Here is a 13,115-nt window from a genome sequence, read left to right on the forward strand (position 1 = left end):
AAAACAGGAATAGGCTAGAAGCAGAAGCTCAGTTAGTGCCTCTCCCTTTCACCTGACACACCACTTACGTTAAATTAAATGTGTTCATCATCGAGGATTCACATCATAACAAAAACACATCTACCATCTCCACTTAATATTCCTGAATGATCTTATACTGAAGGCATTTTTTAAACTTTGTCAGAGAAGTGAATGACTTAAATCCATCAAGTCCACCCCATAATTTCACTCCCACAACCAAAATCCATCTGGATTTCACATTTGTCCTCATTTTCATACACTCAAAAATATAAAGACCTCTGAATTTAAAGAACTCTTGAATGGTATTTGGAACAATATTATTTTTTACTTTATAAATCATCTCTAATATTTTAAAATTTACAATATCCAGCAATTTTAAGGTATTAAATTGTTGAATAAATTATTAGTTACTTCAAAATATCCAACTTTATTAATTATTCTAATAGCTCTTTTTTGTAATTTTACTAATGTATCTATACTAGTTTTTCCTGTAGAACTTGTTAAAGAAATTTCCCTGATGGAGAAACTCACATTTGTTTTGAGACTAAAACATGACAAATCTGAGGAATACTGGAAACCATGGATGGACTTTATGAACAAAAGGAACAAACTGCGACACCCACTGATGTTTAGCTACTACATTACTGTCATTTGTATTATTATTATTATTATTATTATTATTATTATTAATAAAATCACATGGTCCCGTTTTTATTATTATTATTATTCCGTCACCGCTTTGCATACAAATTTGCCCCACTGAACATCAACAAAAAGTTAATTTTATTTGACCAAAAATTCAAGCCTGGTAAAGATGAATTTTATTTGAAGTTGGCAAAATTTTTATTGCAAAATGACTTGGCCACGCCCCCTCAAAAATCAAAATACATTACCCGGATGGGAGCCCTACCCACGTTTTTTTCCACGTAAGAAAATGAAACTTGGTACAGACATAGCCCATGGTAGGACAAGTAGAAAATTACATTATGGCCACACCCTAAACCCAACACAAAGTCGGCCATATTGGGTGGAAGTGTGGATCTATACACCCCCCCCCCCCCCCCCATACTTTCATCATCCCCTCCTTAGAGCACAGGTGTCAAACATGTGGCCCGGGGGCCAAATCTGGCCCACCAAAGGGTCCAGTCCAGCCCCTGGGATGACTTTATCAAATGCAAAAATTACACTAAGACATTAACAATCCTTTTAGTTCAGGTTCCACATTCAGACCAAGTCAATCTAAAGTGGGTCAGACCAGTAAAATACTATCATAATAACACAGAAATAATTCCAACTCCAAACTGTTCTCTTTGTAAATGTAAATATTTTCATGTGTTTACACTAAAACAAAGTATAATTTCACAAAAAACATGAATAACATGAACAAATATGAACAACCTGAAATGTCTTAAGAGAAGATAGTGCAATTTTACCAATATTCTGCCTGTTATTAAATGTTTTTATGTATTTGTAGATCCACTGTGATCTGTAAGTTATAATGAACATTTGTAAACAATAAACTGAGGCGGAATATTGTTAAAATTACACTTATTTTTTCAGTTTGGTCATGTTATTCCCATTGTTTGAAAGGATAGTTTGTAGATGTAAACCTTTTCATAATGTAATTTGACTTTTTTCACTCTTAAACATTGAATATAGTTTGGAGTTGACATTATTTATATGTTATTATGTTATTATTTTCCATGTTCGGTCCACTTCAGATCAGATTTTGCTGAATGTGGCCCTTGAACTAAAATGAGTTTGACACTCCTGTCCGAGGGTTTTCATCCAATTTGGACCAAACTTGGTGAAAATCACCTACACACATGTGTGATCAAAAGTGATCAGTTCCATCTTTGATCAAATGTTGGGCGTGGCTGTGATGAGCTCGCAAGGAAGCGGCCATTTTCAGACGTATAAAAGTGTGTGTGTCTCTCAGGCGGGAGGGCGAGGGCCTTCACACTGCTTGCGGTTTTTATTATTATTATTATTTTTTTAACGTTTTGTTGTTTAAAAAAAGGGGGGGGGGATCAAGAATTGAAAACACTGGAGATATACACAGAAAAATAACTGTACAGATAGATTGTTTTTTTCTTTTCTGAAAAGAAAAGAAATATAGAAAAACAACGTTGTAAAATGTTACATGTGCATGTGAATGTAAAACCAAATCAACTAAAAACTTGAATTATAAAAAAAAAGTAATAGGATGTACTTCAATTGCAGGCATTATTATTAGTGACAGAGAATGGGCAAATGTTTATATTAAGTATAATTTGTGCCAAAAGGTGCATTTTAGACTATAATAGTATTTAATGATTTAAATGTAAAAATAAATAGTCGTCGTGGCTGGGCGCACCCTTAGGGATAGGGTGAGGAGCTCAGTCACCAGGGAGGAGCTCGGAGTTGAGCCGCTGCTCCTCCGTGTCGAGAGGGGCCAGCTGAGGTGGCTCGAGCATCTGTTTCGGATGCCTCCTGGACGCCTCCCTGGGGAGGTGTTCCGGGCATGTCCCACCGGGAGGAGACCTCGGGGAAGACCCAGGACACGTTGGAGAGACTATGTCTCTCGGCTGGCCTGGGAACACCTCGGGGTCCCCCCGGAAGAGCTGGAGGAGGAGTCTGGGGAGAGGGAAGTCTGGGCATCCCTGATTAGACTGTTACCCCCGCGACCCGGCCCCAGATAAGCGGTGGATAATGAATGAATGAATGAATAAATAGTCGTTTCAGAGCTCGTTACTTATATTAAAGATATCTAATTTATTATCATGTAAAATAAAAACAAGCAGCCAATTCCTACACTTTAAAGGTTGTATAACATTTCTTGAGGCACAGTTAACAAATATACTCAAGGCTGAATAACCTGTCAGTTATTTTATTGACTAACTGATTGATTGGTTGATTTATAAACTGGTGGTCAAATGTCAATCAGTGTTTCTAAACCAAAGGTGATGTCTGGTAATGGCTCATTTGCTCCACATCAAAGACATTCAATTTACCATCATAAAGGAGTAAAGAAATGAGAAAATACTTCAGTTTAAGAAGACAGAATCAGAGCATTTTTCCTTTTTTTCCCCATGAAAACATACATTTACGGCAGTTAAATTTCGTATTGGACCAATAATCATATAATTGTTGCAGCCTCTGTTCTTCACTTCATTAATGAACATAAATGCAATTAATATGGATTTAATCATCAAATAATTTCAGAATGAATTAGGTTTTGGGCCTAAAAATGCTGAGGGTGAATCTAGTAATGAATGAATGAATGAATCTGCTCTTTAGTTCATTAACAAGCTGATCTGTAGAATTCAACAAAAGGCCTTAGTGAAAGTATTCTGAACACCGGTGGTAGCACTGACTGAAAAACATGTTTTAACCCTATAACCTTGAACGTATCATATTTGATACATTAGTTTTGAAGCCCTCTACATGATCAGTGTGATATTTTTTGTCTTGAAAAACCTGATGTATACAATTAGATACATGCAATACACAGATAATCCACCAGGGGGAGGAGTTCATTCACCAGAGGCCTTTCCAGTGACACTACAAGACTGACATTAATGAGGATGGAGGAAGAACTGGGACCATTTAGAAAAGGAATTAATTAGTTAGACATGTTTGTGTTATATTATGTTTTTGTTTGTTCAAAAATAATATTTGAGCATTGAGACCTGATGGATCAAATATGACACAAAACTGAAACTCATACATGGAAATTGATATTTGAATTATTATTATTATTTTTGTTTTGTTCAGAAGGACCAATAAAGGCTCCAGTTTCAAAGAACTAGAATTTTCTGTCAATGATTTAATGGTTAAGTTCATTTTACCACCGGCTCTCACTTCAGTGCCTCTAGACGTCAAGTCCCCTCTGTCTTGTCTATATATGTTTGCGTGTGTATTATTGTAGATTATGAATGCATTTTTTAAAAAAATTATTATTAATTACTATTATTATAATTATGGGAACCTTATATGAACATTATGGTATTTGGAAAATAGGGACATGTCATCCAAATCATTACTGTTTTATTTTTTATTATCATAACTGCTATATTTTTATTTCATTTCTACATATATTGTATACATGTTCGTAAGCATATATATATATATCATTTGGTGCAAGTCTACATGGTGTGTACGGGTGTGTGTATGAGTGTTTGTGTTGTTTTGATTCATATTCTTTATGTATATTATCAGTTACTTTGTTTACCTTTCATTATAAAACTTAAATACCAATAAAAATATTATGAAAAAAAAAATATTTTATTTGTGTGTGTGTTTGTGTAATAAATCTGCCTTTTCTTTCTTTTATTATCATCAATACTATCAGTTTTCTACGGTATCACATGACACATTCTTGGGCCTACTGATATTCCTTCTCTGTGAATATATTCCAGTAATACTGGTTTAACAGTCTGGTTTATTGCAGTTCTATATGTAAAGTGCTATAAAATAACTTTTGTTATGATTTGGTGCAATATAAATAAAATTTGATTGATTAATATTGTATTCCCTGAAATACCTCTGTTGGACTTCATCTGTTAAAATGAAAATGACAAAAAAAATTTGATTAAAAAAAAGGCCTTAGTGGTGACTTTGAACAATACCCCGTGAAGTGGACATCCACTCTGAAACATGTGATCTGTGGATCGGAGCAGATGTTCAATGTATAGTTAACGTCAGTCTAGAAGCCTCCGTATTCCGGAGGGCAGCACATATGGACACTATGAGGAAACACACCATTTAGTTAAATCTACTCCACAACGGACACAAGTTGCAGTTATCCTGGAGCCAATGTCATCCTCCGCCCTGATGCTCTATTTTCAGCCCAGGGTCCTGAGCTGCTGAGAGGGGCTTAGCGGAGGTTGGAATCTGTAATTCTGTAGTTAACATCTGCCCGCTGTGCAGATGATATTCCTTGTGTATCAGTGAACGCCGTCATCAGACAGAACGCTGCAACAAGTAGTGTCCACATTTCACTTTGTATTTCAACAAATTTGGCCAATGTGACCCAGACTGGCATTTATTTTTAGAAAATCTGTCGATTTCTGTCAGACTATGTCAGTAAGTGGATGAGACCCTGACATAATATGGGATTTACACAAACTCCATGTCCCCTCATCACTATAAGCAGTGTAATCAATTATCAGAGGTCAATCATCTGGAAATAAAACTGCATACTGAACACATAACCTGGATTATTCTGTGGACGCCAACCATAACAACAGACTCACAATCCGATCAGGGCTCGTTTTAACAACCAACACGACCCAAATCAATTCAAATTATGCACCGTTGATCAGATCAAGAGGAATGTACACCTTGCAGCAGCAACGCATGTTCTATAACCAATGTGTGCATTCCATTGAATCAGTTATTATATCGTCTTCAAACACAGCAATGCATTTTTGTCCCCTGAGCATCACATATTTATTAAAAAAAATAAAAAAAATACGTTGTCTATTGCAAAGGACATCCCATAAAAAAAAATTTAAATTATGGTAGTGCACAAAATTATCCCAATATTGGAATAATATCAGTGAAGAATTTGGAAAAATTTTGGGATACGAACTACCGAGGACATGTTCTGTGCTATATTTGGGCCATTTACAGGAAAAGACAAACAAGTAAGGATAAATAATTGATTAAAATCCTCTTGGTAGCATCTAAAAAAGCCATCACACGAAAATAGTGTAAAGAAGACCCCCACCCCCACCTGAGGACCCCCCCCTACCCTAAATAACTGGAAAGATATTGTGGAAGAAATTCACAACACGGACAGACTTACACATATCATAAGACTGCAGTGAGCACCACGTGAAGATCGATGGAAAAAATGGACAATACACAAGACAACAACTGACACTATGTTCTAAATGTTTGTGTTGGAAAATCTCAAAAATTAAACAGTAAAATAAAATATAAGTTTAAAAAAATTATCTAAAAAGACTGTTGAATTCTACTGTTTCCAACCAAAACCATTATTCAATGTAAAAAAGCCCAAACCTTACTTTCCTGGGTCTAAGGAGGAGATTTTAGAACAAAGATAAGAACAAAAATAAGTCTATTTATTAATGCACACTTTAGATTATTAAATATACAAACAGCACATACATGTTCCCATACTCTGAGGGGACTCGTCTTCTCCTAATTGTTCTTTCTAAGGACTAAATGTCCAATATTAGATCTGTCTTCCATATTTGTGATTTAAAAACCATGTTTTTTTTTTTTTCTGACCAGGTTTCAGTCCATGTTTCACCTATAATAGCTTTAGTCCGAGGAGATGGATGCACATATCTTAGAGTTCAAAATGTTCTCTTCTACATGAATTTAATAGAAAATGGGACAATTGGATTTAAAACAAAGACATCAGCGCTGAAATGGTCATGTGATGGCCTTATTTTCCGTTTATTGCATTATTTATGGATATCTTTTGTTGAATAATGTAACCCTCAACAGCCTTTACTGTACTATTTGTTGTATTTTATGTTCATGAAAATGTGAAAAAAACAAACAAAAACAAAACGTTCTCTCCTAATCTCAGACTTCATGTGCTTTTCTATTTCCTCTTGATGGAAATTAAAACTATAAAATGAATGGTTTCTCCTGAGTTCAGTTCATCTGGTCACTAACCAAACAGAGGAACTGTGACAGATATTGAACTCTGTGTGTTCAGTGGAAAAAGGAATATCTGACTGAGATAAACTGACTTAAATTTAAAATATTCATAGTAAAAGATAATTTTTTAGATTTATTTACTTATTTAGACTTAATCATGTTCAGTTTATTTTACTTGATCCAAGTATGTTCATCTTGTCCTACCCCACTGAGATATTACAGCTAATTTAAAATGATATTTATAACAAAACCAGCTCCATTAGTATGGAGGACACAGGAACTGTTTACCTTCAACACATTTAGACTGGATTAGACAGTTGGACCTGGAAATACATACATATGGAGTCAGTACATCTGCATAAGACCAAATATGACCATTCCTATGACACAAGGGCAGCTATGGCCTGGAGGGCTGGAGAGTCGGCTCGTGACCAAAGGGTCACTGGTTCAATTCCACAGAAGAAGTTGTTGGCTGATGTGCCCTCAAGCAAGGCACTTAACCCCCCCCTTTTGCTCCCCGGGCACCTGCTATGGCAAGCCTACTGCTCCTAGTCTGCAGTGTGTGGTGTGTTCCTGCATGTTAGTGACGGGTTAAAAGCAGAAGGTACCTTTCAGTCTGTGCTGCATGTTCTGTATACTGACAAGAAAGGATCCGAATAATAATAATCTTTATATATATATATATATATATATATATATATATATATATATATATATATATATATCATAGTTTAAAAAAACCTTACTATTATCTAATCCTTAGATAATATTGTCTGTATTGTCTGTATTTGAAGAAAACTTGATAAATGTAATTTTCTACCTGCACTGGCAGATAATTGTACTTGAAATAAGATATTTGAACCCAATAATGAGTTGAATTTTCTTATTTTTATACATTTTTTTGCAGTGTGTGTGTGTGTGTGTGTGCGTGTGTTTGTGTGTGTACTGAAAGTGGTAAAAACACAGATCTCTCACCGCAAACAGCCTGAGAACATTGGCCACCATGATGGACACAGAGCTGCCTGACGCCCCGATCACCCCCACCACCCTCTCTGGTTTGGGGATGATGGGGGGCTCTCCGTTGGAGCAGCGCACATCAGAGTTGTCCTTCTGGATGAGGGCCTGGACAAAGGTGAGGGACTGCTCCAGGGCGTAGGTGTCTCTGGAGCAGGTGTCCAGGATCCGAGCCCCCAGGGTGATGTTGGGCAGCAGGTCCGGGTCACTGTTGATCTGGTCCAGGGCGTACAGCATGGCCTCCAGACGGTGGATCCCCTTCTCCTTCTTCACCTCCCACAGGGCACCCCAGCCGGACCCCTGGAATGCACCGGGAACAGGCCCCCCAGGGTGATGTCCCCCTCGATCTTTATGGACTGGGGCTGGGTGCCCTGCTGGGCCCTGGAGCCCCCCCCAAAGCCCACCAGGACCACCCAGAGCAGCTGAAGCCATGTGTGGAAGGCAGGTGGCGGACCGAGCCAGCAGCACTTCTGGGACGAGTGGGTCTGTGTTGTCATGGTGATGAGCAGCAGCGGTACTGACAGCACCAGGCCACTCCCTCTACGTTTGGCACCTGAGGATGAGCACAGAGGGGCTTTAAACTCAGACCAGGGGTCCACTGTGGACCCAAGACGACAATTAAAACCACAATTAACACAATCTAAGTAATTGGCAGAACTTTAATGACGAGGCTTTTGTTTTTTTCTGTTATCTTCTTTTTTTGCTTCTATTATCATCTTAAATGCTTAAAATGTTTCAGGGATTATATTATATTATAAAAGGGAAGCTTTTTTTGTGTGTGTGTGTGTCCTGGGACTCACACTAAATCTATACACAGCTGACTGCTGCAGTTTGTCAAACTTAGGTATTTTTAGTCAATGAACAGACTAGTGAAAACGGTAAGTTAGTAGGAACAAGATTTTGGGAGATATTAGTCTTTTTTTTAATTCAAATTTTTATTCAGAACAGCCTCATAGATATTATACAGGACATCAAAGGTACAAAGTACGCTGTTCTCTCTCTTTTTTTTTTTTTTTTTTTTTTAAAAATAAGGGTATCAATAATGCTCACTGAAAGAAAGAAAAAGAAAGAAAGAAAAAAAGAGAGTAATATCCTCCTGAGATCCAGCAATGCATTTTTGTCCTCTGTAGGGAACAAGAGTTTTACAGCTTTATTAATATAAAAAAAAAAAAAAAAAAAAAAAAGATGCTGTCCACTGCAAAAAAAAAAAAAAAAAAAATCTATCTGAAAAAACAGATGCATCATGTTGTTTCCAATCGAGACAATTATTTAATGTAAAAAAAGTCAAAACTTTTTCTTTCCTGGGTCTCAGGAGGATATAAATAAAGTAAATAAATAAGTAAAAAACGGATAATAATGATATCAACAAGTTTGTACACATACTCAAACACACTTCTAGGAAATAAGACAAAGAAAATTATGCATAAATACATATATATACACACACATAGTAGTATTTATAATCATAATACAAAGGAAAAAAAAGGGAAAAAAAAGAAGGAGCCTAACGGTGCACATGTGCATTTAGTATTTGGATATTCAAGTATAAAAGGTAACTATGAACAAAAGAGTAGCACAGAAAAAAAGAAAACAAACCTCGAGGGAACAGAGTTAGTACCATCTTCTATGTTCAAAGTCAGATTTGCTAAAGTTATATATTTAATCCACGGCACCCAACAGTTTTTAAATTTCTCTTGTACAACTTGTAAAGAAAATGTGAGTTTCTCCATGACAAAAAGTTTGTGATATATTTGTCATTTTTAATACAATAGCCTTACAATCTCATTGCTATGGCAATGACAGTTGACAGGATGTGCAATACCACACTGCATGATGGGAAATGAAGTTAAGAAGAGGAATGACGCATTTACTAACTTCAGTCCCTAGATATCAGTATTGATATATTAATAGTCATTTACATTTTAAAGAATGATTTAACACACTATTTTTATGTCAGTATTTATAAGATATAGATGAATATCTTTACCCAAAAGTCAGCTCATCTAGAACCAGCAGGGAACCATGGGTCAACACGCTAGTTATTAAATTAAATTAAATTAAATTAAATTAAATCAAATCATATTCTATTCTATTCTATTCTATTCTATTCTATTCTATTCTATTCTATTCTATTCTCATAAGGATTGAAGCTAAAACACTTAGGATCCTTCTGTCATCGTCTCCATTATTATTGTTAGTTTTTACCTGTTGAAAGTGTTGGAAAAATTAGAAACACTGAACATCCCATAATAGCAAAAATTGGCCCAGTTTCCAAGCCACAGCTCTGGTACCAGGTCTGTGTTTAGTACAGTGTGATTTCCTTCATAGCTCTGAGGTTCAGGTTCAAGTTCCATCTCTGCTTTACTTTCACTTGTCTCATATTAAAAAGTTCCTCCATAACCTGAGTATAATCATTGCTTTGACACGTTATTGCTGCTTGTGGCTATATTTATACTTATTTAGATACTTATACTTACAGATTTGTCATGATCTGTCCATAAAATAGTTGAAAACACATTTGTTAAACAATTCACTTTCACACATTCCCTAAAAAATAGCCTTCAAACTTTAAGGAAATAACAATTTTACTTTTATTTATATTAACTTATTCATAATAATAAATATAAATATTTTGATGACATGATAATATTTTTTAACCCTATTCCTCAACTATACTTGAATAAAAAGACAAATTTGCTTGTATCAGATCGCTTTACCTTCTTTCCTGTCATGTCATGTTACAGGGTCTTGGAAATGTAATCAAAGTTTCAACAGTTCTAAATGGTTTGGTTAAATATTGCATTTTTACAGAACATTCACTGATGCACAGTGCATGTAACTGCACACCTACGACCGGTTTAAGCAGGCAGTTTGTTCTACAAGGAAACAAGGTGTACAGAGGTAAAAACTGTCATTAAACTGGTGTGTTCGTGCACCAAGGTGTAAGAAATAGAAGGAAAAAAAAATGGTTTGAAAAGGCTGTGTTCAGAGGAGGGTTTGGGCAGCGTGCAGGACGACACAGGCTGAGGGTTTAGAAGCTTTTATCATGGGCAGCTGAGAGCCCGTGATGGAAAACACTATAAATTTTGCAAAACAGAAAACATCGACTGAATCTTCGCATCATTTCATGCTCCAAAAGCTGGAGCAGGTTAATTATATCTGCATGAGGGTCGTCAACAAAACACAGGAAATCAATTGTGTTAAAAATGAAAAAGTAGATCATAGAAGAAAATACAAGGAGTTTGTAGGAGTTTGGGTTGGAGATAATGTTTAGCTCATTTTGTGGATTTTTTTTTTTTCTTTATTAGTGATAGTTAACAAGACATATTATAGACAGACAAGACACATATTTATATTTATTGCTATTTATTGTTGCACTTTGGTAAGGGCATCCTGAACCAATTTCGTTGTAACATGGAGTACAATGACAATAAAACCTATTCTATTCTATTCTATATTGTGGACAAAAAAACATCAACACATAAACAAAAGGAAAATCAAACAAATAAACAAACCAAAAACATCATATTATAATGAAAAAGATAATAAATGTAAAGAACAACAGGGGGGAGTGAGGGGGAAAATAAGAATTACTGTAATAATGATAATAATAACACAAAAATATATAATAATAATAATAACAATAGTTTAATTTACTAGTATTTTGAGGATTTTTATATACACTTTGCATCTGCAGAGATTTATTCAGCCTATGCTTTTACCTGTAGATATTTATAAGTTAAGAGGTAAAAACAAAAGCTTCAAATCAATAGGATTAAATGTGGATTTAAGCTGCAGAACGCACACGTGTGTTGAAAAATGTACCTTTAAAAGTGTGAGTTAGATATACAGATAGATAAGCTTTATTTCAGACTCACGGTCCGCATTAAAAAAGCAAACAGATAAATACAAACACAATTTAAAAAAACAAACAAACAAAAAACACAATAACATAAGTAAAATGCAAGTATTCTGAAGTGACTTCTTACCCGTCCATTCTTCATCGACTGGTCTGGGTTTGATCCATCATACGTTCTGGTCCACGCAGGCCTCCATCCAGGGTCCGAAATGTAACAGTATCTAGAGGCAAGGCTGTGGTCTCCTGCCCAAAAGTAAATCCTCTATCATCTCAGACCGCCTGTGTGCACTCTCAAAAAACAGCCACCAACACTCTGAAAACAAAGGTCTGCAAAAGGAAGTAGTTGTGATTCTCCCACAAAGCAAATGACAACACAGGCTTTTGAGGCTTTAGGGTGTAGTATCATATCATGGCAGAATCAGAGGAAAGTAGGGAAAAAAGCGCAACATTACAGCAGTGAGATTCTACAAATCACTGCCAAATCCCTTAAAAGCTCTCTCTCTCTCTCTCTCTCTTGCTCTCTCTCTCGTTCTTTTTCCTCTGTGTGAATCTCTGTCCAGGCACTCCCCCCACTCCCACTCTCACTCCCCACTCCCACTCTCTCTCTCTCTTTTTCTGTGTTGAACTCTCTCCTCGTTCGTTCTCTCAGTGCACTAATGGCCACAGATTGGGATTATCATACAGGCGTCTGTGAAGAAAGCACTAGGTGGACTAGCCCATATTTTTTTTTTTTTTTTTTTTCATACGGCTGAACCAAATGCAGAACCCTCCCCCCTCTTATATGATGGAACTCTGTCACTTTGAGAGATTAGATGAGCAGCGATTTGATTCATACTCTGCCTCACACACATGTATACACTCACAAACATGCCTCATACACACACACACATACACACACACACCTGTCAACGCTGCACAATGGTAGAGAATATGAGACCATAAAATCAAGACCAAAATAGCATGAGATGATGCTGTAGGAAGAGGAGATCCAGGATCAGTTTGCACATCCTCATCTGTCAATTAGATTAGCATCACTGCTGCTGCTGCCTCCTGCACAGACACACACATCTGAATCTGAAGGAGTCAATCAGGTATCACAACAAAACCACATCTGTGATCAGGTACAGAAACACAAACCACACAATGTACACAATCTGTTTCCTCTTTCCACTCATTTTAATTTTTCACATGTTCAACGACAAACTATCAAACAGATCTGAGAACAGTCCGACAGAGGATTTAGGACTGACTGATACTGAAGCAACTATGATATTATCAGTATATGAACATGTGATTGTGATAAATATCATTATTGTGAGATGGTCAGTGGATCTTCATTTCAGAAAGAAAAGAAAACTTGTGGTTGATTTTTTGCTTCAAATAGAAGATTAAAATTGAATTTCAAGGCATTTTTCTTTTCGGTGACAAAAAATGGATTGATTTTCGTTTTCTCTAATAACAAAAAAGAAAGTTACTACCTGACAGAAATGGAAAAACTGACCAAAAACACCTGTTTTTATTTTTTTAATTTTCTGAGATCAGATGTCATTTTTAAGGAAAGTGTACTAATGCCATGGAGGTCACAAAGATTCTTATGAAG

At 36.1% G+C, this 13,115-nt stretch overlaps 1 protein-coding gene across 1 annotated transcript in view; it reads right to left on the reverse strand.

The window, feature by feature from the left end:
• The window catches only part of LOC115419124 (metabotropic glutamate receptor 6), a 32,135-nt gene extending 23,982 nt beyond the window's left edge, over positions 1-8,153 (reverse strand). Inside the window, 2 exon segments of the mRNA XM_075353471.1 lie at positions 7,618-7,931; positions 7,934-8,153. Coding sequence (XP_075209586.1) covers positions 7,618-7,931; positions 7,934-8,153 — 534 coding nt within the window.
• Positions 8,154-13,115: the final 4,962 nt, after the last annotated feature.

The sequence above is a fragment of the Sphaeramia orbicularis genome, chromosome 5 (assembly GCF_902148855.1).
Source record: "Sphaeramia orbicularis chromosome 5, fSphaOr1.1, whole genome shotgun sequence".
In the NCBI taxonomy this organism is placed as follows: Eukaryota; Metazoa; Chordata; class Actinopteri; order Kurtiformes; family Apogonidae; genus Sphaeramia; species Sphaeramia orbicularis.